Below are 27,818 nucleotides of genomic sequence, written 5' to 3' on the forward strand. Positions count from 1 at the left end.
GGTCCCCCACATCACTTAACGGTCTTCTTTTGACAGTACGTGTTAAGTAACTAACAGTCAGGCAGTCAGCTATAAGCCTATAAGGATTGTATAAACACAAATTTAAGATCCTTTAACAGGACTTTTAGCCGTAGTAGACCAGGAGATACGCTTATGTGAGCCTTTGTATTTCGTATGAACTTAAAATTAAATGTTCTACTATAGTGAATTAGTGACAGTGTAAATGACTATCAAAGGAACGAGTGAAGCTGAAGCTTACTGCTATAAAACAAACAATCCAGATACTGATCAATGACGATAGAACTACAAAATTTTGTAACTACATAAACGAAACGAATCCCCTAACAGCTAACATACATTACAAGTTATTCCTTGTTTTTCTCGCAATGTACGCTTCAACTGATGGTTCTCTTCCCAGAAAGTCTGATAGAATCTCAACAGGTTCCTTTGATCCTCCAGGAGCCAATACCTGCAGGATGCAGCCGTATCTTTTTCTCATCATTCCCTCAAAGAGATAAAATTGACACAAACATTGAATTTGATTAGAAGAATGCCGCCAAGTAGAGAATAACCTAATAGTGAAGTTTACCTTAGTCCTGAACTGCAGACCTATGTAGGGATTTGGAAGTCCATCTTGAAACTTTGAGGTGAATATATCAGCGGCAAACACCTATTTTGTTTTGCCAAACGCAAACATCGCTAAGTGATTCACGAATAGGAAAATGACAACAGGTGCAAAGAAATGAGGAAAAAAATATTGTAAGAAGAAAAGCGACTTGAGGTAGACCTCACTCCATATGTGACTGTAGCAAGCAGCTTCATGACCGATGGCATAGTGAGAAAAGCATGAGGCTGGATTGGTTCCTTCTAGCATTGGGATACCCAACATGACCTGAAGAGCACAAAGGGAATAGCATACAACTTTTCTTAAACACTTAGCCAACAGCAGACAATAACTATGTGGACTATCGACAACAAGTGTTACCTTTGGATGGAGATGCTTTAGTAGCTCAACGGCATCAACATTTTCAGTAGAATGCACAATTTGATCAAAAAGACCTGAGCATACACCACATATATATACTCGCATTACGTGAAGACTCACTCATTCGGTCTCTTACAAATTCCAATTACCATAATGGCATAATATATAACACCTTCAAAAAGATTACAACTTTACTGGGAAATTCTTATTAGGTGGTTTTTTTATTCCATAGACGAGAACGTGAGTACGTAAAACTTCACTGGCCAAAAAAGTCACATATTTTGATGGAATCCTTAAATCAGACTACCCAGAATATAATTCCCTTTATATTACTCAGTATCTTATTACGTTACCCATTTACACCAAGAATTGGGAATTCACTTTGAAATGCGTAAAAGTGAAACACGTTGGACACTCTGTAGAGATTGCATTCCTTCTTATATTCCCACATGTATATAACCTTGGGAGGGGGGAAGAGGGAGGAGGCTGGGTACAAATAAATAGGCGCAACTCACAATGAAGAATTTCTTGCTTCAGTTTAAGTGCAGAAAACGAATCTCTCCTCCATTTGAGTGAAGAACACATTTCATCTGTGACTGGCTTCGTTATATCCTGCAAATAATATATTCTTTAAACCTGATAAAACGTATCTGAAGCTTACAAAGAATTGAAATTCAACGCGAAGCTTGATTTTCAAATAAAGATAAGTCAGGTAGACATAGTTCAGATTGCAAAATCAAAGTCATCTAAATCATAATGCAACCCAAACTGTTTTCCTTATCTTCTTCAACTTAATCGATATCATTTCTTTATTCTTCTTTCAGATTAATATTGACTTGGAAAATAAAGTGGCACAGGTGTGACAGTGGAAGCAGTGACTATAAAGTATTGATTATTTGGGGTCTAAAACATAAAAACGATCGGCAATGAGTGGAGGGCCCCAGCACTAACTTATTTTAATGCAAAGCTTTAGAAAGTCGATATGGCATTTTAAATTTCAACACGCCCCCTCACGTTAACATATCTTGAGCCAAACACATGGACAATGTTTATAAATGGGTGACGTGGAGTACATGGGCCTTCTGGGACAGAGAATAGCCTGCTTTGATACCATAGGCATCCAACTCAAAAGCAATTCACAGCGAGTAGACAGGCCCCAAGACTTTTATCTTTCAATGCAAGGCTTTAGATACCCAATATGGGATCATAAATCCCAACATAAGACTTCTCTAACAACTCTGAGTTTTGATGTACATTGCAATTAGACAATGACAAACATGACAACAAATAAAAAGGTCCACTTCAAGACAAATTCTTTGAAATAAAAATAGGAAAGAAAATGTTACCTGATGGAATCCAGAGATTATCTTCAGAGCAAAACTTTCATAACACCTACAATTCAAAGTTCATGTGAGTACTGTAGCATCCAATGGACTCTCACAGAAAAAGAAAGATTTCACAAAAAAAACTTACCAATTTTCTAAAACCTGACTAGGTATTTCACGAAAATCAGGATCAACACTAAGTCCAGAAAACCTAGCATATGACGCACGATTGCAAATATGTTGGACCTGAGAGTTTATTTATTATAAACGGTTATTAGATCTGCTTCCATAAAACAATTCTAAATGAACTCGCATACTAATCTACACTGAAAAAGAAAAACATGTCTGATAAGCTTTTCCATTTTTTTCCACAAAGGTGGGAGGCCTGAACTACCTTAAATTTTACTAGAAGCAACTTTCATGCCCTATCATCCATATTTATTTTCATGTTTTGACTGTTAAAGAAGCATAATGAATTGGCCATCGTGGCCGAAATTAGAAATGGGGAACAGGTGATGAACTTTTAAGAGTTTAAATCTATTCAAGGAAAAAATGGTAAATGACTAGTAAAAAATGCCAAATGAAGATTTTTTGTTTTCTTTATTGATTGGTAAAACATATTTTATTGATCTAATAGACTATTTATATGAAGACCAAGACCACCAGCAATAAATAATGATCAAGGGCCCAAAGAGGAAATTTATACATATGCAACAAAAATAACCATTACAATTTATTACCATCTCTTTTTTTTTTTGATCGGCAAAACAATATTTTATATTAATAATAGTTACGTAGCGTGAGAGATTCACACTACAAAATTACAGACATACAAAGACTACGCCATCACAGCATCCCATCTAAATACAAAATCTTCCAATTTTAATCCCCTACAAATCGGTAGATACGACACCCAATCCCACATAAGTAAATTGCAATCTTGCATTATAACCATCTATTTTACCAAAAACTTTACATTTATACTGTAAGATGTTTGTGATGAATATATAAACAAACGACAGAGCAACATGTGACGGTTTTCAATGTAATTACTATATTACTCTTTCTTGAAAATACCCAATCGGGGCTCGACCACAAACCCCAATATTTCGAGGCGAGTCATTTTTCAAAAAATGTACAATGCATAAAATGATAAAAGTGTAATCGAATTGAAAAAAAAGTGAGTGGGAATGTAGTTCTGAAGACAAGAAACAGAACAGCGTCTTGGCATTTTGTACATACCACATGACCAAGCTCATGAAAAAGATTAACCACCTCCGAGAACCGCAACAATCCGGGGTTATCATCAGCTTCCTTTCGAAATTGACATATGAGTAAGGCCACCGGAATCTAGACAAAGAAATGAAGGGGAAAAACATCACAAAAACATATTAGAAACATGATGTACAACTATAGACGTTGCAAGTGTGCTTAGGTTTGAGAGAAAAATGATTTTCTTTCTAATTGGTAAAAATAAGATCTTATCCGATAATCAATCCATATGTGTAATAGAAGAAGGCATACAAGAAGAAGAGTGGGGTACAAGAAATAAAAAGTTCCACACAAACTACAAAGACTAAACCCGCCAAATAGACAGAAAAAGGACGGTCCCAGTAACACAGAGTGCTCAAAGGGAAACCACCTTGAGCAAATAGTTTCGACCAAAGGAAAGGAAACCTTATCCACAGGGTGTTTTTAGTTCGTCTCCGCCTACTTGCCCAACATAACAGCAAACAGAACCAAACACCAATGATGGTTGCTGCTCAGAGAGTCCGCCCGTTATGCCATGATGCTATTAGGCCAGTAGGGCAGGAAATCAGGTCCTGCAAACCCAAAATCCGAATATCCCGGATTTTGTTTGTATAAAAATATCTCACACCATAATCGGGTCGGGTTCGGGTTTAGCTATGCTACCTTAATTGGGTTGGGGTTCAGATTTGAATATGCCTGAAAACCTTGTGAACCCAATTAGTTCCCATTAACGTCACTAAATTAGTCAATTGAGTTAAAGATTTTTGCCTTGTACACCTTAGTTACCTTTATTTACGGAACAAAAAAAAACTATTTATCTTTATTTTGTCAATCACATGGTCTCTTTTAATGGAAAAATTGATCCAAATCGGGTTTCAGATTGGAAATTTAATCGGATTCGGATACAGTAAAAAGATTACAACCCGAGTCAGGTTCGAGTTCGGATAATGCTTTGAAGTAATCATATGTTAGGTTCAGGTTTACCTCAACCCAAATCGTTCCCTGCCCTATCATCCACCCTGCATCAAAGCTGGGGGGCTTTCCAACTACACAATATTCAATTCTTCTCTTTCGAGGTAGTCATTAACTCATTATTTATTCTAATTACATTAAAGTTTTGTCCAAATAGGAGTCTTTACAAGAATGTAGAATAAAAAACAATTTCACAATCCTTCCAAAATAAAATGAATAAAATTCCCTCCCTTTACACCCTCCCCATAAAGGGACCCTGCGAAAACATTTTCAAAGTAGCATGTGAGAAGAAATAACGCTTTATGTAAGCATTTTTTGTTCTTAATGTAAGAAATAACTTTGACGAATTTGCTAACATGGTCAACTATGTAAGCACGCTGCAAGGACGATCACCATCTAGAACAACCCATTGGAGGCATGTATTACAATTTCTTAGAATTTGGCATCCATCCCGTACAAACTAGGGGTGTGCACGGGTCGGTTCGGGTCGGGTTTGGGCTCAAACCGACCACCAAACCGACACTGTCGGTTTAGACATTAGAAGAACCGATCTGAACCGATATTTTAGGCTTAACCGATCCGATCCGAATCGATATTTCGGATCAGTTTCATTGGTTTTCGATTGTATATCAGTATCCATTGTGTCAAACAAAATAAGAGTGAAAAAAAAATGAAAAATAAAATAAAAAAATATTATATAGATCTGTTTTTTATGAAAATGGGTATAGATCCACCGAATTTGAACTTTACCCCAACTATAATCCTTTCAAATTAGTTTTCTCTTATTTATCCAAAAAAAACTTTCCCCCATCAAATTTATCATGATTATCATGAGAATGTCAAAATACAACTTTAATCACCAACTTAGCTTTTCAAAACAATTGATTTTGTATGAAAAATGAGAGAAGATTGGGTGAGAGAGAAGGGAGAGAACTAAAGATGGGGAGAGAGAGGGGAGAGAAGACGGCAACAGGAGAGAGGGAGATGGAATGAGAGAATGAAAATAGGGTTTGCTTTTATTTAAGGAATGATCTATGGCTAATATTGATTCTTTGGCATCCAAGGGTTAAAACTGTATAAGTTTGGAAACCCACTATAAAACAGTTCGGTTCGGTTTTAGCCGGTTTTAATTTTTGCAACCCAAAATCTGAATTGACTCTATCGTTTTTCACATATTTCTAACTGAACCGAACCAATAATCAAGCCAAACCGACCAAAACCGGCCGGTTCGGGTCGGTTCAATTGGTTTAGTCGGTTCCCTCGGTTTTTTGCACACCCCTAGTACAAACTCATATCGACCCGAATAACTAGCTACTAGAACTCAAGCTATATTTTACTTTCATTTTAAACTAGGTTACATGGACACGCCATATTTTGAAAAAATCAGCATATATCGGATCGATCCATTAATAAAGTGTCCGTATCCGTGTTGACACACACACGGACACATATTGTATTTAATTTACCTCGAAATTTCTGATTTACCATCTAATTTAATAAATTTATAATTATTAAAAATTAATTAATTATTCATATCCGTGTCCCCGTAATCGATCTTCAATCGCCGCCATATCCGACACCCCGTATCCGTGTCGGACACCGACATGCGTGCCCGTATCAATGTAACCTAGATTTTTTAAAAAAAATTAAAATTAAAATTAAAAAAAAAAATTAAAATAAAATAAAATTAATAATTTAATATTAATATTAATTAAAATTATTATTATTATTATTATTATTATAGGCATTCAGAAAAATTATGTATTTTGAAAAACCCCGCATGCCTACCTAAAAAAATATGCACATGCATTTAGGTTCTAGTCAAATAGGACTAATTAATTACTCAAAGATTGAAAAAAGAATATGTTACAAGAACACACCATATTTCAAATATAATCCATGTCGGATACGTATCCACGTGTCTGCATCGAACACATATGGCCACATATTGTATGTGATATACCTCAATTTTTTATATTTCGCCATGTCAAATACTTCATATCCGACACCGTGTCGGATATGGACACACGTATCCATGTCAATGTAACTTCGCAAAAAGACAACAAAGCATTTTTTTTTTTGGTAAAATTACCTGCTGTGCACCAGTTGAAGATACGGAACCATTCTGAAGAGCCAAAACACAAGCGTGCCCATATTTTCCTTCCCTATGGAATAGTATTGATTAAATAATACATACCACCCACTAACAAAAGAATGAGCATAAAATTTCAAGAGGTAAGAAAAAAATATTAACCTCGAATACATATCAAGATAGAAGTAGCCCAAGAGCTCACTAGAGCTTAAGTCCCAAGCAGAAAACAATTGAACATCACTGTGCCAAGTTTCAGCGTTTGGAATTATATCAAACCTTAGGCCTGCAAGTGCAAAAAAGTTTACCAAACTATTTGCAGCTGCGAGAACTTAGCTACAAAATATGTACAGATAATGATACATTCAACTAGTGCATTAAATCATAATTACCAAAAAAATCTTGTATTATTTTGAATAACCCAGAGAGAACCAAGTTGACTGGGAAATACTTATTGATATCACCGAAGTCTACACAAAACTTCTGTTCTTCTGCCCTCTTCAAATAGTACAAAATGTCTTCAATCCCAAATGGAGAATCTCCTTCTTCATTCTTCTGAGCTCCAAATTGTACAAAGTTATAAGATGTGTAAGAATAGTACAATGGGCTAGATCCACACATGTTAGTAGTCAGTATAGGTCAAAACCAACCTTTAAATCTTTCAGTGCACCAAGTTCTTTTGCAGCCAAGTCAGTTAAACGGGCAGAAATATGCTCTAAGAATTCGAATACCTGAAAATTGTTACAAGAAGATCCCAAAGATAGATAAACAAACAATGGATCATTAATAATAACTTAGAATGGTGAGATGGACGAGAAAAGGTAGTAAAACCTACTGTGAGATGTCAAGTATTTCCTTGAAGACGTAACAACAATAAAATTAAGAGACTTTCTAGGAAAAGACCACGCGATATGAGTTGAGAAAACTATTTGAGCTTAGATGGTACATCAACATGACTGATTGATCAAATCATAAGAATGATCTATCATTCATGTTATTCAATATTTCAAACTATCCAGCGGTGAATCTATGAATGTTAGATGTCGATGGAACTATGAATGATCAATCCATGATGAACATCTTTTTATGGGTTATTAGCCATTACGCATGTTTATTACTTGAACTTTATAAACTCTTGAACACCTGCAAGCATTTTTCCCTCATTATGTTGATATTTTTGATGATTTCAAACAAATTGATATTTAATTAGTTGGGAATATGAGCCCAAAGTTGCAAAAGTCATATCTTTGGTGGTTATTTTATGAATCAAGGGTACTTTGGTCATTTCATGTAAAGAGGGGTAGTATTCATCGAAGTTACATTGCCACGGATATGTGCGTCGGTGTGCAACACGGATACGAAGTCTCTGACACGGGGAAACATACAAAATTGAGGCATATTCCATACAATATGTATTTGTGTGTCCGACACGGACACGTAGATACATGATACCGACACAAATTATTTATAAAATACGCGTGTCCATGTAACAAAGGTATTCATCATTTACCAATGAGTGGTGTGAGTTGTTGGATGTGGTTAATCTCTATCAGCATGTGTCATGTATCTTCTTTTGTTTGAATTTGGATCTTGCACAACCAATAGGTCTTTAGGTAATTGTTCAATGAAAAGGGCATTCAAGACATTTCAATTGCCTTGACTACGAAGATAAATGGGGGAACATATTTTCAAAGAAGGAAACAGGGCCTGTAACAAAATCTTGCAATGTAGGAGATGAAATTGTAATGTGTAGTATAGGTCAGAGCCCAATTTTTCCATATCGGCCTATATTTCGGACCCCCAAAAATCGAAATATATCGGTCTAAAAGCAGTTAAAATTTCAATATATATCGGAAATATCACTAATATATAACGACATATGTCGGAATTATCAGTCAACAGTCAATAAAATCGGTCAAATAGTCAACAATTCAATCGATATATATCAACTATATCACTGATATATATCAATATATCGGAAAATATTATATATATCGGTCCAAAAATAAATCAATATATCTCACCGAAATATCACATTATTTCCATATCGTGTACCCCATATTCCGATATATATCGCCATATTTTTCGGCCTTGGTATAGGTCCTTTAGACGAAACATTATCAAAGATAGTATATGAGGATGCTAGTAGATGTATTTACACCAGATTTTAATGAATACAGGTTGGGGTAAACCCAACCCCTAACTTTTTCAAAAAAAAAAGTATTGAAAAGGGTGCAAAAATGAGCTTGTTTTTGTAAAACTAGTTTTTGGGCTTTTTCTTTCTAGTTAAATTATTCTTGTAATTGATTTCACTTAATCTAAAACCACATTTTATTCTGCACACGATTCCCTTTATCACGGCTGTGTGATTAGTAAATTTGATTTTTGTTCATCTATATCTCTTCTATAAGAACTTTGGTCGAACTACACTAGATAAGGCAGTTTTCTCTTCTCTTCTCTGTTTTACAAATATGATTTTACTGCTAGAGTACGACTGAGAGTTCTAAAAATCCGCTTAAGGGCTATTTGGCAAAGTCCGTTGTCGTTGAATCCTGGGAGGTGTGTGCCAGAGACCGTCAGTATCTATACCGACGACAATTTCACCTTCAGGACATTGTAATACCACAAGCCTCGACATTATCACTACATTTTCTTATTGATTCTTTAACCTGTAAGATACTAAGATATAGAGTCAAAGAACCAATAAGAAAATGTAGTGACAGATTGTTAGAATATAATACTCTGTTACCTGGTATCCAACACCAGTAAGATATAGAGAGTCAAAGAAGCAATAAGAAAATGCAATGATAATGTCGAGGCTTGTAGTATCACAATGTCCTGAAGGTGAAATTGCCACCAATATAGATGTTGACGGCCTCTAACACAGCTCCCAGGATGACAACAAACTCCGCCAAACAATACTTAAGCGGAACCCTAGAACTCTCAATCGCATTCCGACAGTAAAATCACAATTTGTAAAACAGGGAAGAGAAGAAAAAACTGTCTTCTCTAGTTCGACCAGAGATCATATAGGAGAGATAGAGCCGTGATAAAGGGAGTCGTGCACAGAATAAAATGTGGTTTTAGACTAAGTCAAATCAGTTACAAGAATAATTTAATACAAGAAAGAAAAAAGCCCAAAAACCAGTTTTGCAAAAGTAAGCCCACTCCCGCACCCATGTGATGCCCAATTGGGTGGTTTTGCACTCTCAGCCCACCCTGTGCACGACGTGTGCGGGTACATGCGCATTAAGGTTTTACATTTTTTGGAGCTCCCCCCAACTTTGGGAGGCTCCAAACTCTTGTGGCCTTGTGGGCACGAGAGCACCCCATATCTCTCTACAACACTTTCCTTATGCAAGGGCATAAAACTATATAAACAAAATAATCTTAAATTCAATGTGGGACTAACCCTTGAATGTGGTAGAAAGAATAGGCCATGGGTTCAAACCCAAGCAAAAACATTTTCATACATATTTAAAAACCAAGTTATGTTTTTATAACAATCCCCCACATGTATGAAATAAGAAAATAATATAAACTGGAGTGCTTTAGAAGTTATGAATGGGCTGAAGGTGTCATAAGACTTGAACCTTCGCTTAGTGTTAGTCTGTTGGGTTTACTAGTTGACTAGTGAACTAAGTCTTGAACTGTCCAACTTTTGTGGAAACCAAGTCAACAGATAACTCACATAACTTTCAAAAATCATCATAGAGTTCCTCGGTTGTGCTCGTAACGGTCATAAGCTTCCCAGGTTTCATAAGTGCTACTAGAGAACTAGCATATCCAGTTCCTATAGGAAGCGGCTCCACTTCCTCACTTATATAGGAGTTTCTATCCGAGTGTATCAGATCACTACACCCCAATGGATCTCTCACAGAAAGCATTAAGAGTTAAAACTCATCCTTAAGAAAATACAGAAGGTTAAGGCAAGTTGACTTGGATGTCGTGTTATTCTGGGGGCAGATTTAATTCTCTGATTTATTTTTATTTTATTTTTTTTATTATTTTTTTTTTTTTAGGGGGGGGGGCGGGGGTCAAACGTAATTGTTTTGTTGATGTCTACAATAGTTTATGAAAAATGGGTCCTAACAAGACACTACTTTAGTACTTGACGTTTGAAAAGTGTCCTACGCCCATATTACACCCTCATTGCATTACAAGAGTTTCCCGATTACACATAGAATCTTCATAAGTCACCACTTTCAAGCAAGGAACACATGCCAAATTGTAAACTTGGTGAACTTTTCACAAGTCATCCATTTGAATCATTGATCGATCCATGAAGAATGATTGGTCAGTAGGAATACGAACACTATAGGTTGGTGAAATAGAGAACAATCAATCACCATGAGTGATATATCACTAACTATGTCGGTGGACCTTAGATGATCGATGATGAAGAGTGGTTGATCACTGGTTTGATGTATCTATCAATCCCGACACAGTGAATGATGGTTTTTCATATGAAATTATGAATCTCCCTAACGACTTTGTTTGCTGCTCAAGGCACCCAAGCTCAGCAAAATGAATCTATAAGTAAGTCTCATGCCTTCAAAAATGCACCTTTGCCAAGATTATGAAAACTTATATATCAAAAGAAATTATTGCTCCCTTTAGATTCAAAGCCTTCTTGTTATCTCACTGTTTACCTTGTCACGTGTACACATAATATTATACAACGGGACTAGAGGCATACGTCCCTTACTTACCGAATATAAACACTAGGATATTTGAGATTACAAATGAATTTTCTCAAGAAAAACTCGTTTGAAACACTGTTCGAAAACCAAGTCGAAGTTCACTTCAACAAAGTTTTAAAAATTCGTGTTCGTATAATACCAGGAAAGTATTCATACCATAGGCCAAAAACAAAACCAAATAATGAGATAAAATTATAAAAACAGAAATCTAAGTATGCATATGTGATCAGACCAAGCCCTATTCCAGCCCACATGTTGGCACTACCAAAATCATTTGTAAAAGACATTATAGTCATTTTCCAAAAAAATTATAGAGCATTGAATAAGTTGATAAGATCATTCTAAATCTAAAATTCAGTAAAAAGAAAATGAAACAAGTTCAATTTCTTGTGGCACGGATATGTCCTAAGGTTCTACGAACTTCTACCTCACTTTCTCTAGTGTAAGTTTATATCACACAAAAGGAACCTATCTACTGTCAATGGAAAAAACCTGATCCTGGCTATGTTAAGTTAAACACCAATGGGTCTCTGACTCCTTCAAACCAGGGATTCAGTGGTATAGCAAGAAAAGAAGATGGTACAGTGCATTTTGCTTACATGGGCTCTAACACAAAGAGGTCTATTCTTCAACAGGAGCTGATGGCAATTGATGTGGGGCTAGATGGGTGCCTAAAATATGGCATACCCAAAGTACAGGTGTTCTCTGACTCTACGAATATTGTGAGTATAGTTAATGGCTTGACTATACCCCCGTGGTATTGTCAGAACATTGTACTATCTATCAGGAGCAAAAGGGAGCAACTTAGTTATAGTAGTGTCAACCACTGCTATAGGGAGACCAACAGGGCTGCAGATTTATTAGCTAAATGTGTAAATGACTCTTTGGAGACTCTTTTGTATTTTATACCCCCTCTGGATGAACAATTGTCATATCATTGAGGAAGTTTCTGCCTCTACTATTCTCTAGTGTGAGTGTTTAAGTCTCTATTACGAGTTTTCCCTCTTAAAAAACCCTGGCATTCCTTGTTCCCTTGGGATCTCTTAACTTGGTCTATCTTTATCAAGTTAATAAGCTAAGTTGTGAACTTGTAATTACAGCATTAGTTGCCACAGAATTTGGCAAATCTAAGACCTTGCATGTTTTCATCTTTTACTTTAGGGCTACTCAACTCTGAAATCTGAGCGCTGATTATCTGAACCAGCCCAAGATTCAGCTCAATAATGCACATTCTTCCTATCTAAATAACAAACTACATAACCCAAAAGCAAAGAAGTGAAATAACAAACTAAAGACAAACTTTGAACTATTTTGAATGCAGCAAATAATATTTGTTAACCACAGAAAGTGATACAAACCTTGGCTGAATTTTTTGCCATTCTGCGCTCAACAGCATAATCCACATAGCTCGAATAGCCCAGCAATCGAGCAAGTTTATGACGTAGCTGAACCTGAATAAAATCAACAGCAGACCAATATAAAATCCTGGTTTGTAAGTACCACTACATGGCTACATGTTTGAAACAAATTAATGTTTGCTATCTGACTGATATCGTCACATCTTGAAAAACAAGATTTAGTTGGCAAACTTTCACATACATAATCCACGTGCAAGAATACATTCACAGAACACATAAATTATGCATCTAAAAGCAAAAAGTAGATAGTAAAGGAGATACACTCAGTAGTTCATATGTTTCTAAGATTGTGGATTGCCATTTTCTGTCAGAAAGGAAAGTCGACAGTTACAACAGTATCACATGCAAAAAACACTAATTTAAAAAGCTGAACCAAAAGTAAGAGGAACAGATGAATACCAGGTCCACTCCAAAACCGCCACCAGTCTAAAAAAACGATATAGGAACATAAGAAGATCGTACAAATGAACAAGAAACAAGTAAAGAATGCTAAACACAGTGACAAATACAAGACTAAGGGAGTTAATGGTAATGATAGCTGAGTACTATTCATGCCAGATCACTACATTGGTTTGAGTTAATAAAAGTGAGGAAACTCGTGAGTGAGTCGTGACTGACAAATCAACTGACATAGATTGTACATTCGTTTTCTCACAAAAGAAGAAAAAAAAGTTGCATCCAGAACTGAGTGGACTTAGCGATCCAGACATAACATATCCAGTATTTAACCAGGAACTGAATTACCTGGACTATAAGGAAACACTTGATAATCCTACGAATATAATATTCATATATAATAATAATAATAATAATAATAATAATAATAATAATAATAATAAAATAAAATAAAAAACAAACAGCACGAAAAATAGCCAAGTTACATTGACACAGGTACATGTATCCGTATCCAACACGAATACGAAGTGTCCGACACAGTGAAATATTAAGAATTGAGGTATCAATACAATATTTGAGTGTGTCGTGTCCGACACGGATACGTGTATGGAAGACATGGATTATTTTTGAAAGATGGCCTATCCATGTAGCATGGGAAAATAGAATTCAGCATGGACGATTTGGACCATGGATACCTATTTGTCACATTGCACCACATTACAAGGGCTTACACCTCTTCCTCTTCATCAGACTGATACCAGAGAAGGTTTGTGAACCTAAGATTGATGTCTTGTCTCAGAGTTGGTAGTCATCATGTAAGAAGACGTTTTCCTATGAGGTTGCACGGCAAAACGTTGCATACAATGCTTTGATATCCACTATAACATATCCTTCGATCAAAATCATAATAGAGGAGAACAGTTTATTGTAAACACACAAAGGTTATTCAATGAGTACCACAATACGCGCACAACGAACAACCCATTTCCACAACCTCAATTCCATATTTCCATCACAACCGATTTGCATAAATCCTTAGAACAACAAATCCTCTGCTTGATGCCTTGGCAGAAAGGGACACGTCAGATGCAAAACTTGACAGTAGAAGAAATACTAATTTTGAGCCTTCCCTTGTAAAGGACGAACAATCTTTGACTTATGGTTCGGGTGGGTGAAGTGTCCTACCTATCTAATGACTCACGTAGAACTCTAACAACTTACTTGAGTAGTCTGTTAGGGGAGAGGGATAAGCTACACTGACCACACATGCATGTCAATATTTGGCAACAAGGAATGGCAGGGGTGTAATCATCATTGTGAGCATATTAGAAAGGACAAACTGCCTCTTCCCCACAGCTGAACTCTCATGGACGGATATCCTGCATAAATCCCCCTCCCTCTTCCCCTTAGGAGTGAGAATCGGAGAACAAACAATGAAACTAATCCAACAGAAGAAAAATGCAGTCATAGAGATATAGAAGGACTATCAAATCCACATTACATATGCATTATCTTAGTTTTGACTTCATAGATATCTAACTACACTAATCAGTCGCCTTTAGAGTTCTCTACAGATTTCCTACTAGGTCTTATGTCAGATTTCCTACTAGGTTTTATGTCGGCCATCAAATCTTCAGAGTTCAGACTTCACATAAAGTCCGATTGATTCTTAATCTTCAAAGAAAACTGACTTTCCGCTAATGACCGTATACTCCTCTTTTAGGATAAACTTGTCGTTGGCTCCTTTCTTTCCGCTAATGACCATGTATAGTTGGCTACAAAGTTCTTTTCTTATAACTTCGGATTAAAAATATGAAATCCCTTCATCATATCCATCTTAGAAGAGTGGCCGGAAGTTAGAAGTGCAGTGACTCGTTTCGTTTGCTTGGGTAGAAATCCATCATTCGTCTGTGGAACCGGAGTTTTCATCATTAAGTGGTATCACAAACCGAGTGGATCCCATCCTTGCCAGTGAATCTCCATAGAAGAATATCTAAATTCCCATGTTCCTTTACAAGTTTTCCAACTCACTACTACAATCTCCCATGAGAAAGGACCTTGAAGCAATGAATACCTTTTGTTTCATATTAACTTGATACCTAACCAGGTGGGACAAGAAAGTTTCCTTCCTTCATGATAAAATCTGATTCAGAAAAAAGAAAAAACAAAATTGTTATCTTATGCATTGAGTATGTATTAGGCTCCGCTACCATAGCAGTTTGAAATTCACAAATCATTCGCCTGACCGCCGAGGGTCAGAAATTTTTCAAATATGAAATAATATAAACCTTCAAACTATATGCTCATCATTAATGCAGCAAACCAGCTTGATATGTAGCAGCAAAAGAAGATTAAAAATTTGACAATACTGAAGATTGAGTACTCAAAACACATTAACTCCAATGGACACTTTTTACAGAATCTGCCTTCTGTTAGATATACAAATAAAGAATTAAAGTTTAAGACTTTAAGGATATGAAGACATACTGATGGAGTTATATCTTATGACACCAATACAAACTCAGCAACTTATTAGATGAGGTAAGAAAACCCGAAACACATACTACCATAATGGTCCAGTGAAACACGGAGGAAAACTGCAGCCAAATTCATGACCATGTAGATTTCAGTCACTCGCATCATCTTCTCAGTGAGTTCTCATTTCTCAACCATGTGAAATAGTGAAATATTTCTAGAAAAGACTGGTTTGTTCTGACATTTGGAGTATAAAGAACTGAAGAATAAGGCACACTCAAAACTACAGATAATACTGAGAATGATTAGTCCCTATACAGTCATCATAACATTTAAGATGAAATGCTTCTGGTCGACAACCAGGATGGTGAGTATCAAGATTTAAAATGTGTAAATTGCAAACATCCGAAGGAGCCATATATAGAGAGGAAAACACATAGTTGAGAAATTTCTTTGAAAAAAAAAGAATAGTAATAAAAATATTAATACAATGACCTCAATGGGTTTATATAGATATTACAATGAACCAATATAGCAATTACATCCTTAATTGACACAAATCAAATCAAATCAAATCAAATCCTAAGAATATTCCATTGATCCTACTATATCAATCTTGACCATGATCTAATATATTTTTCTAATTTCTAGAATAATTATTATGCTAATGATAGAGTGCAAATGCACTATATTATTCTAACATTCCCCCCTCAATCTAAGTCAACATCAAGATATCTACGAGATTGATCACACCACATTTCCATAAAAAGAGTGTCTCGCTTGCAACTGTTGGTGATGAACCCCACTATCCTCAGCTCGAACAGATTGAATCATATTGGCGCATAGAAAATTGGTGAGGTGTCCACTATTGGACATGATTATAGACTCGATCTAAGCTCCTTTTCAGCTCAATCATTGGCCGTAGCCTCTTTTGGTCAATGAGGCTCCTAGTTAGCTTGGTCAACAATCTTTGATTGGCTTGGGTTTTGAATGACCCAATACCATTCTCAAAGAGCTTCTCCCGTACTGATGGAATAGAGCTAAGATAGGATGAACTTCTTTACAGACATCAACATATTAGCTTGACTTAAATATATTACACCTTTATACGGGAGTGAATAAATAGTGTGGCACAGTAAAGGGAAGCAAAGCAACAAACAAGAAGAACACTGATATTAAAGCCAAAAAGGCAAAAAGGAGAGAGAGGAAAGGTTGTGGTTTGGCAGTAATATTGGCTCTGCCGCTGGTGAAAGAATATCTCCCAGGAGACTGCTCTCAGCAGAGCACCTGCTCCGGTACCATGGGAGCATTATTAGAAGAGGGAATTTTATTGATAATCAAATGATTAATACAACGACCGTAATGGGTTCATATAGAGATTACAATGATCCCACACAGTAACTACATCCTTAATTGATAGTAATTAAATCAAATCAAATTCTCAGAATACTCCACTGATTATATTATATCAAACTTGATCATGATCAAAGATATAATCCTAATTTCTAGAATAATCCTACTGCTAATGATACAGTGTGTCTTAATGCTTATATTATTCTAACAGTAGTAATGAAGCTTTAAACAAACATGATTTCCCAGGAAGCGTTACCATGTTTTCAACAATAGGAAGATTGGCTTTTCCACATCTCTGCCCATATGCCACAGCAACTCTTTTCCTGGTGGCTCCAACCTTCATTAAAAAAAAAGGGGAAACCGTAAAAGACAAAACTTTAATGATCCACGGTTTTCTCTCATAATTCAAGTGCAAAGTGCTACACATCTACAGCTTGCATTCCAAAAGTCAACAAAAAGCTATAGGGTTTACAAACGTAGTCCTTCGCAATGCCATCATACGCCAATGAGCAACAAAATGCACAATGCTTAGACAAACATTTGGTTGATATACCATCAAGATACATTTTGCACATATCAAAGACACTAATTAACAAGATAAATTTTAAGTCGGTAACATATCAAATTCGCAATGCTAACAACAACATTAGCAGAAAAAAAAAAAAAAAACAAGTCAGTAACATCAATTGAGGATGTTTGACAAGAAAGTTATTGGCGCAGCATATATCTTTCTTAAAATTAAGGAATTGTAAGGAACCTGCCCGCCTTCTTTTCATGATTGACTCGGTAAATTATCTAAAGAATAAAAAAAATCAAATTGCCGCTTGGGTATACACTGGCTATTAGTCTAAATGTCGCCAAACCACGTACCATGACAATTTTAATATCATTATCCTGCTTGGGTAATTACTCCACCAGAATACCATGGTTTCCGGCCGAAAGACCGTCCTCATTGTCATCTTCAACAAGAGACGGACCCATATTGGCCCCACTTTTGCAAAGTCCTAGTTTATGGGTCCAAATTCCATAAATCCCAAAATCCCAAAGTCTCAAGCACCTCCATAATATATATATATATATATATATATATATATATATACCTAACTATGACATCCTTATTGTACATCCTATCAAAAAGTGCATTTCAACAATGAATTAGTGTATGATTTTTTGTAGATATAATCTACTCTTCATGGATTAGATCTCTACAAAAAATTAGCTAAATTCGATATTTCTAGCCTTGTCAAACTTAAAATTATTTCTAGACCGTTAGATAAAATTGCAAACTTAAACACTAGCGTATGATGAAAAGTTCCACATATTGGATTGAGCTAATTTTTTGTAGAGATCTAATCCATGAAGAGTAGATTATATCTACAAAAAATCATACACTAATTCATTGTTGAAATGCACTTTTGATAGGATGTACAATAAGGATGTCACAGCTTAGGATGTCACCCTAGCCAAAGTCGGTCAAGGTGGTGGCGGTGCCCAACCAACTCGCCTAGGCCTAAGTCGGTTCAAAAAGCAGTCTAGGCAGGCTAGGCAGACTAATCGGCTTCTAGGCAGTCTAAGCGGGCCAATTAGTCGGGCTAGGCAGACAAATCGGCTCAATTTTATTTTTTTTATTTTTTTATCAAAAAATAATTAAATGTCAAAAAAAAAAGGCTCGTGAAGGCTTAAGATTTGAATGAGTTTAAAAGACTAGAGCACAATATAAATTATATGTCACTATAAGAAAGAGAATGTGTTTCTATATGAAGTCGCTCTTTGGTCCCCTATTCAACTCAATTGTTACGCCCTTTTGTAATAAGTACTTTAGTTTGTATTTATTTTTTGAATTATGGTAAATGCTTGATTTCTTCACTTCTTGTAGTATGTTGTGTGCATGACTATATATTATAATATATTTATTAGGAAAAAAAACCGCCTAGGCGCTCACCCACCGCCCGACTACCGCCTAGTGTTTTTTAGAACATCGATAAAAACTAAAGTAGAACCACACCTCTTTATTGCACAAATGTGAACCTTACAAACCCTGCCTAAGAGTAAAGCAGCTATGCTGCCAAAGTGCCGCCTAGGCGCTCAAAATCACCAGTACCTTCTAGTCGCTTGAGGCGCCAAATTTAGAGAAAATTATTGCGGCTTGTTGCCAAGGTGGCCAGTTGAGAAGCCCGCCTCCCCCATCACAACTAGACAATCATTAGAGTTACTCAGAGAGGCACAACATGATACATGAACTCGAGTCATCAAGCCTAATATACTTGGAATTACTACCTACACATTCCCAAAAGGATGAAAATGACCTATCCTCTCTTATGATGTAAGAATACGTTCAAGAGGGTCAGAACGGACACTCTAATCGACCACAGCCTGAGCTTTCAAAGTTGCAGGAAGAACAACCCCTCTATCTTCAATTCACAAGCCCCAAACAAAGACTGAAACTGCCAACAAAGATTGAAACTCACTGCAAGCCCCAAACAGCATGGACACAGAGTTCTGACATGAAACCTAGCTTCACAGCAAGCCCAAAACCAAATACACAACAACATAGCTCAAAGTTTGACCCATGGCAACTCAAGACCAATTCTATTCTCAACCAAACATGTTCTGGCCTTCTGGGTAAACTAAGGACAAAAAAGAAAATAGTGAAGTTATCAAGGTTAACCCTGCAAATAATACAATTGACGGCAAACTAGCTGAGGCAGCTCAGTGGTATGGCATAGCTGTCAGCTAATGCATCTCAACCATCTCTCTCACATGGACTGCTGGACTTTGCTACTACAACTAAATCCCTTTGCCACAATGGGATACTTGAACTTTCTTCAAGTCCTCCGTCTTATGATACACAACTGGGAAGGGTTGTGGGGACTGGGGAACCACCCACGACCGAGGAAGTAAACCAGCACTTTCCGAGCAAAGAAAAGGGAGGAGCCAAAACTTACCCCACCACCGTCGCCTCTTCCTCTGCAATCTGCAACTAACTTGAAAGCTGTGTTGCATGGGTACGCCTCTCCTTCCGCCGTGTCCCGTGTCGTGTCATACCGACACCGACACCGACACGACACAGATACGTGGTTGGAGTGGTTGGAGGGCTTTGAGAAAAAAACTAGGTTACATGGACACGGCAATATCTAAAATAAATGTGTCGACACAGCTAAATGCGTGGAAATTCGGTAGAGCACGAGTAAAGAACACACAAACGACTATAAAAAGTAGTAAATGATGAAGAACCTGTTTTCAACGATCTGGTTTTCTTTGATGAAGAACCTGTTTTCAACGATCTGGTTTTCTTTGATGAAGACACGATTTGGTTTTCTTTGATGATGACGATATGGTTTTCTTTGATGAAGAAGAACCTGGTTTTCTTCTTTATTTGGTAGGTGTGGTTGGCGGCTACCAGATCTATTTTTGAGAAGAGGTAGGGTTTGTATGTTGGGAGAGAAGTTTACTAGGCTTGGGCCTTGTTTAATTGAGCTTTCACTTTTCTGTTTTTCAGGTAATGAAACATCTACACGTGGAAGGAGTTTTGTGAATACAGAAGAAGGACCCGTGATATCTAATTTATCTTGATTTTGTACAACAAAATAAAATAAATAAAGAAATGGCAACTTATTGATGTCATATTGCATTTTTCAGTTACTTACTTCCATCTTAATTACAATTAAGTGGCATTTATAGTAGTTTTGGTTTAATACCGTACTAAATTTTAGTAATTTATAAATTTAATTGTTTTTGAGGATTGAAATAAAATAATAAATATATTTAATAAAAAATTCAAAATAAAATATTAGCCGTGTCCCCGTGTCTGATATTTTAGAGCTTGCCGTGTCTGAACTGTCGTACCCGTGTCCAAATCGGACACTCGTACCCGTACCCATGCAACACAGCTTGAAAGATGATATCTCATCCATTGCTAATCGATCTACATCAATTATTGATCCAAAGAGGAAGAAACCTGCCTCATGTATCTACATCAACTTCTGAGCCTCATGGTTTCTACTCTGAAGATTGAAACCCTAATTTTGGGTGTTGATTTTATTGAATAAAATGGTGTTCTTCATTGATCTTGCTTCCGCGAAGAATATTACATCAACCAGTGAATTTACAGATCTACGAGTAACCAAGATCAGCATAGTACAGAAGCTACCGCCCTGAATAATTTGTCCCCGCTAGAGCACACTACTTCCCCAACCCTGTGACTCCTCTACAACGAGGGCTATAAAGTCCATAAATTGTACCAATGCATCAGACCTTTTCTGTCAAAAAAGCTTGAATTGAAAGAACACCCATTCAAATAAAACAGAATAAATGTGTGGATGAAATATATCCTTTGAAAACCAATTCTAAATAAAAGTATGGACATAAGCCCAGTAGAGTAAACATATAAACAGAGAAAAACATCATGCATCTGCCAAAACATAGCAAGACTTCTAAGGAATAGGGTGGGAGAAGGGGGAGATCTACGAAAATAAACAAGACTTCTACCAAAAGCTAGCAGTTTCAGTATTTTTCTTATATTAGACACAATTATGTCCTAAACAAGAACTAGGGATAAGGGGGGAAGAATCTGGCCAGTAGTTGAGAAACATACCTTACAATGGTCCAATAAAGGAGAAATATGATGCCTTCTCAAGGTAATTTTGAATTGACCATTTTCAGCCTTGTCTAAGCTCTGAAAAGAAAAGGCATATTTAGGAATTCTAGCACATAAATATAGCATACAGAGAAAACAACTAGAGCTCAACCAGTTAAACTTCATCAACAAAAGGTAAAAGAATATAGAATTGCATGATTAATAGTGAAACTCCTTCAAATTTTTCCTTTCTATCTCCAACATGGAATGGTTCCTCAGCTCCTTGCCTTCCACTCCGGAAAATATTCATTGCAGGTAATTTTGGATCTTGATCGTATATTCTTGATAACAATTAGCTAATATTAAGATTGAAGGGCTGAGTTTGATGGTAATTTGGATATTGATGCCTTCCTTGATTTGATAAATGAAATAGAAAAGGCATTTAACTATAAGAACCTGGAAGATCTAAACATGTCAAGTTAGCTACTACAAAGCTTAGAGGGTATTTGGTGGGATGAGCTATGAGATTTATAATCCCGTATCGGGTCTCTAAATCCCAAGGCCACTCAACTCGAAGTTAGATACGTAAATAAAATATGGTATAAGAGCGACCTAAAGGATCCATGTAGTCTATGTCACCAACTTAAAAAAGACCACGTGTTTGGCTCAGGTTTGCCACACCTAAGGCATGTTGAGATTAATAATCCCATATCCGTTTCTAAATCCTAAGCCGCTTCACTCATCGCCAGTGATTATTCAGTAGAACTCCCTACAAGTTCAAGCTTTTAGAGTAACTGCCAGTTTGACATGGTATCAACGTGCACGCGACGCCTGGATTGGATGGGCATTAGACAGTCTACAATTAAGGTTAAGCAGGCATCAGGGCAGGCTCACCTACCCGTCCACCATGTACACCATGAGTAGTTGCTCATGTTGTATGTGCTTTCCTTGAGATGGTGTACTCTTGAAATGACAAAGAAAATTTGGATTCTGAGCGTGTTGATTGTGGTGGACTCATTTGGCTCCATGTGGAGATTTGTTCACCTGTTGGGGTGTGTGTGGAGCAAAATTTGTTCCACATTGACCAGGTGGAGGTCATACACATAATACACAAATGATTTAAAGATCTTAACAGTGTGACGGGACTAAATTTAACGGCACTCAACAATTCATGCTATTTTCTTAAAAAAGACGCACACTATTTTAAAAGGTTGTGGCACTTCATTCTACTTCATCTTGACACCCGGCTCATGAAGTGAATCTTTAACATTCATTCAAGTGCATGCTCATACTAGTGCACCACCCCTTTAAGACCGCAGATGAGTTATTTCTTGCCTTGGGATATTGATGCAGAAACGTACAGTAGATCTTATTTTATTCAGTTATTATTTATATTCAATTTTATTTTGTTGCAGTAGTTGTTTCTAATTAGGACTCCTGGCTATTAGTATTCATCATTTTGGAATTGAACTTAAAAGAGTAAAAATGTGATTAAAATTGCATTGATGATTAATTCTTGGTATGTTACGCCAATAATTAAATCATTTTCTTTAAAGGCCTCGACACTAGTAGAGGCACAAACTCACATATAAAGCAAAAAATATTGTTCTCACATATAAAGAGAATTTTTTTTTTGGTCTCTGACTGGTATGCGACCAAACATTTGGGCTAAGCGCCTTTCGAGTGTCTCTCTCCCACCATACGAACAATGTCGTTGTCGGGATTGACAATTTATAACCAGTTCTACTCTACCAAATGATACTGTCCCCACTGAGCAACCGTCGACAGACTAGGGTTGGGTTTATTCAAGGTCTTTGACACAGGTATAGGGACATGTCTCACTTATAGCCCACGCTATCAAGCATTTTCCGACTGATATGGAGGTAAAGCAACTGCCACAACAATCACAGCTCACGAAGAAGTTGGAAAGCACCCAGCCAAAGAGTGGTGATGGTTAAGGCAGATGCTTTAGTCCAACAACGGTCAAGGAACATTTCAGCTTGTGCCTATACTAGTCTCCATATCACGACTTGTGCTTAGATAGTCTTGAGGCCATGTGAGAACATTTGAGCTTGTGGGAAATATATTGGAGCTTGTGCCCATACTAGTCCCTAGTCCATTTGAGTTAATCTCACTTCCCAACTTCAGCAAAAGTTATTGTGGCTCAAGCCAGATTTGCGCCTGGGCCTGGTTTACATTTCAATATCTTGTTTCCATGTTCCTATACGTATATCGGCTAATCCCTGTTGAGGGTGGCTAAGTGAGCACAGTGTCACGTTGGTATGGCATCATAGGCAAGGATGTCTCTCCTAACAATGGTGGCAAAGGGGAAGACGTATATGGAAAATGATTCCTTTTGCGGTTTTGTGGGGCCTATGGATGGAACGGAATAGAAGAACTTTTGAGGGTGTTGTGGCTTTTTTGGAGGAAGTAATCATGTCAATTAAAGGTCTCTTATTCTTCTGGGCCAAAGCTCATGAGGAAACTAGTAACATTCCTTTTGAGCACTTTGTGTGTAGATGGGAAGATATTTTGACTTGAGAACGGTGTTTTCTATTTCTTGTGTACATTTGTTGTTGTTCTTTCTTTCAGTTGGTTATCGATGTAAGGATACCTCATCCTACTATTCCTATGTTTTTATATTTTTATATCAATGAAATATCTATTTACTTAAAAAAAAAAAAAAAAAAAAAAAAAAAAAAAAAAAAAATGGCAAAGAGTGCTGGAAAGACTTCTAGCAGAAAGGGAGACTGTAGCGCCAGTGCTTCAATCCAATGTAGATCAGGGAAACTTTTAAATTGCACCTTAACCTATTGGCGGTGGCCAAGTATGACTGAAAAATGCTGGTACGGGGCATCTTCTTAGAAATTGAAATAATATTGGTAAAAACTCCTATAATCTTTTCGAAAAATATATGTAGTGTACTTGGATACTTAAGTTCTTACGTAATAAAAGGATTTTAGAAAGGCATTGCGTGCTTATATGTATCTGTAGCGCATGACTTATAACACATAGAAATCCTCTTTTATAAGAAATATTTCATAAAAACAATTTGATAAAAGGTGACACTAGCACTTTCAAAGAAGAAAAACAACAAAAAATGAAGCTGAGCATGAAATTACCGACCTTAATGAACTTTGGTGGCATCCCATCTAGCTCTCTCTCGTTAAATAATATAAAGGAACCATCATCTCTCAAATTTTGGACATACTGCATACTTAACTCATCTATACGAGTTCTCAACCGTTGCACCTCTTCTCTCTTACTCAAAGTAAGGTTCATTCCATTCCGCTCAAAACCCTTAACCTGTCACTGAACATGGAAGAATCACTATCATGCTAACCACAGGACGTGCAACCATGCAGATAATGTGCAGTATAAAGTAATCAATCGGCTAAAATTTCTACAAATAACAGTTACCTAGAGCAACAAAAGCATAAGGGTACAAAAGGACAGTCTTCAAAACTGGAGAATCCAACCAACTAAGTGAGAAATCAGTGCACACATGAGCAAGACAGAATGCAAAAGTCTAAGGTTCAGTAGCATGGCAAAGATGCAATCAAGTTTTACTATCCTCAAAAACATTTGGGTTAAGAAAAGCACTTGCAGTGAACTAAAAAGGTTGTGGTTGCATTTTGATAAGTCAGACAAAGATGTACATATGTGTTAAAATTTTGCAAAAACAAAATACTTAATAAAAAACATAAATAAAAAATAAAATACGCGCAAAATGTAGTGATCAAGATTGGTCATATTTTAGATTCAAATTGTCATTAATGTCGAGTGCAGTGATGTGGTGTGCACCGGGCCACCTGTACCTTCATTCTCTTCCTTTTTTCATTAATGCAATTGAAATTAGCTCCTGTGCAGTTAAATCACTACTCGGTCGCTACTCGCTTGAAGTGTAGCGAGTAGGTGTAATCGGTCGGGCATTAATCAGGATTAATCAGACGATTTTTTATAACACTATATTTCTTTACAAATAATTATTAAATATATTTAACTTTGAAATACCAACATAATGAAGCCAATTAAGAACCCAATCAATCAATAAACAATTAAATCACTCAATCAACTAAAATAAATATGATTGAAGTGTAAAACTTTACAGAATCGAGGGTTGGTCGAATCGGCGAAATGTCGAGTTCAATGTTTAACATTGAAATAGTTGAAATAGTGAACATAATTACTTTCGGCTAATCGGCCTAATCGGCAGAGTACTCATGGAGTTTTTGAGCCCGATTGTGATTGGGGATTAAATTGTTAGTCGGGTTGGCTAAACAGCGAGTAGCGAGTACTCACTGATTACTCGTCGAGTACTCAACGATTTAATAGCCCAGGCTCACAATATATGTAAAGATTAAGGGACTCTTCTACACATTAAATAAGACTACCTGCCAACTCCAATTGTTTTCATTATAGGTTTTAACAAAAATTATGTTGATGAAGCCGTGTTTCATATTGTTGACAAAAATAGTCATAGACTTTTGCAAAAGCTATTCATTAAACTTATAAATGTGGGAAGACATGACAGCATAACAAATTACTTATAACACAACTTGATACAAAACTAAATGGATCAATGAAGAAAACAGAGTAAATCGGTGTCCCACTTTCAAAGTTAACACACCACGCCCACATGGGCAGGTGTCCTGAAAGACGCTTAGCTGAGAAAAAGATAATGCTCAAAAAAATTAATAATGCATTTATGTTTCTATACCAGGCATTGGACGTAACGTTTGGCCTCAGGATTTATCTGTTCCATTTTTGCAGCAAAAGTATTGATAACACGGTAGACATCCTCGCATTTGCTGATCATCTTGCATGAAGTAATGAACCATTAAGATATCCACACATAATCAAAACAAAGCAAACTGTATTAACAATTTGGACATCAGAGAAGCTAAATAATAAACAGGAACCAAAAACTAATGCAACAAATATGAGTGTTCTTCTTTCAGTTACTTCCATCTCTCTGTTCAACCTCAGCTCGTAGTCACGCTGCGCTCCCTTCCCTTTCTCTCATCTTCCACTTCCTCCTTCTCTTTTATCTTCTCTTCTCTATACTGTTCTCCTCCCTCCCCCTCCACTTCACTCGTGTTCACACTGCATTAGATTAATCTAATACCTAATAATCTACCACGGTGATTGGTTACATAACTGTCCAATACCCTTCACGTGGAAAAAAGTGTGAGTCATTAACTCATTATACACTGACACATGTCATTGAAACCTGAAAACAGGGATTAAGAAGCCTGGGAGAGCATTCCAGTCCCAAATTATGAGATACTTTACATTTACCATTTATCACATGCTCTCCCCAAAATCACATTTTCTTTATTGGCAAAAAAATATAGAAAAATTAATTACAACAGCTAACCCCAAAAACACGCACACGCACACACATACACATCAATTTTCCATTAACATTTTATGCTTGTAGATTATTCTATAAAATCACCAATCTAGTTAAAAATTACCCTATTATAGAAATAAAAGAAAAAAACAAAATGAAAACCTGCAAATTAGGACATGAGCATCAATTCTCCTCTCAGCTTCATCACTAGCTTTCCTTACATCATCCAAAACAGTCACCATTTTCGGAAACACGCAAGATTGTACCAACGGAAATTGCTCCGCCTCTAAATCTGCCAAAGGCAATATACAATTCGCATACGTAACCTACACAACACAGCACATAAAATAGTAAACACAAATAAATAAATAAACATAATAAACTAGCATAACAAAAAAATAAAATAAACCCACCTCATCTAGTGGAACTGAAGCTATTTTATGATGAACCGCTTTAGATTTGGCGATAATTTGATCGGCTAATTTGAGTATCTCGGATGCCGATAAATTGACACGAACATTTGATCGTGGAATATCTGTTAGACAAATATTGATAATAATTAGGTTTAATTAATAAGAATTAGGTTTAGAGAGAAATAAATGTTACCTTTATTGGTGGACTTGTAATTATTTTTATGTTTGTTTATGGTTGTGATGAGGAAATTGAGAGCGACTGCTATTATGGCTGCTGTTCCAGTTAGAGCAAGTATGTTTCTCTCTTTCGCCATGTTTTTGGCGTGTGAAGCGGCAAATGTTTGTTTGTAGTCGGGTGCAGCAGCTGAAAGGGCCGGGCCAAGCCCTTACCCAACTCTCTTTTGTAGTTTTGCCCAACTGTTAAGCTTGGATTTAAGAGCCTTTAAGCTTTTGAGTGAGTATATATAGGTTGCTGCCATAATCTTTCCATGTCCCAGCACAGCTGC

The 27,818-nt window shown here is 36.6% G+C and overlaps 1 protein-coding gene across 4 annotated transcripts; it reads right to left on the reverse strand.

Moving 5' to 3' along the window:
- Nucleotides 1–243: 243 nt before the first annotated feature.
- Nucleotides 244–27,703, reverse strand: LOC147493814 (Zincin-like metalloproteases family protein). Of its 4 annotated transcripts, XM_086565351.1 has the most exons (21): nucleotides 27,506–27,698; nucleotides 27,313–27,434; nucleotides 27,062–27,225; nucleotides 26,264–26,354; nucleotides 24,670–24,849; nucleotides 21,562–21,642; nucleotides 17,224–17,304; nucleotides 13,143–13,169; nucleotides 12,684–12,776; nucleotides 7,273–7,353; nucleotides 7,015–7,177; nucleotides 6,788–6,908; nucleotides 6,626–6,698; nucleotides 3,553–3,660; nucleotides 2,459–2,556; nucleotides 2,332–2,377; nucleotides 1,501–1,597; nucleotides 986–1,059; nucleotides 788–892; nucleotides 590–670; nucleotides 244–469 (listed from the first exon to the last, which is right to left on the reverse strand). In XM_086565351.1, exons 1-21 carry the CDS (start codon nucleotides 27,624–27,626, stop codon nucleotides 359–361), a joined length of 2,118 nt encoding a protein of 705 aa, XP_086421477.1. In that variant the 5' UTR covers nucleotides 27,627–27,698; the 3' UTR covers nucleotides 244–358. The 4 variants fall into 4 exon arrangements, with proteins under 4 accessions (XP_086421477.1, XP_086421478.1, XP_086421476.1 ...); XM_086565352.1 differs by lacking the exon at nucleotides 13,143–13,169 and having other exon boundaries at nucleotides 27,506–27,696; XM_086565350.1 differs by lacking the exon at nucleotides 13,143–13,169 and having other exon boundaries at nucleotides 244–670; nucleotides 27,506–27,703.
- Between the last annotated feature and the right edge of the window lie 115 nt (nucleotides 27,704–27,818).

This window comes from Coptis chinensis, chromosome 6 (assembly GCF_015680905.1).
Source record: "Coptis chinensis isolate HL-2020 chromosome 6, ASM1568090v1, whole genome shotgun sequence".
Taxonomy (NCBI): domain Eukaryota; kingdom Viridiplantae; phylum Streptophyta; class Magnoliopsida; order Ranunculales; family Ranunculaceae; genus Coptis; species Coptis chinensis.

Bases quoted from the DNA above. Each gene is read 5' to 3' on its own strand.
- LOC147493814 (XM_086565350.1), bottom strand. From the start codon at position 27,626: ATGGCGAAAGAGAGAAACATACTTGCTCTAACTGGAACAGCAGCCATA. The intron at 3,661-6,625 runs GTAATTTTACCA...TTCTTTGTCTAG, and splicing joins CTTCAACTGGTGCACAGCAG to ATTCCGGTGGCCTTACTCAT. The intron at 671-787 runs GTCTACCTCAAG...AAAACAAAATAG, and splicing joins ACAGTCACATATGGAGTGAG to GTGTTTGCCGCTGATATATT.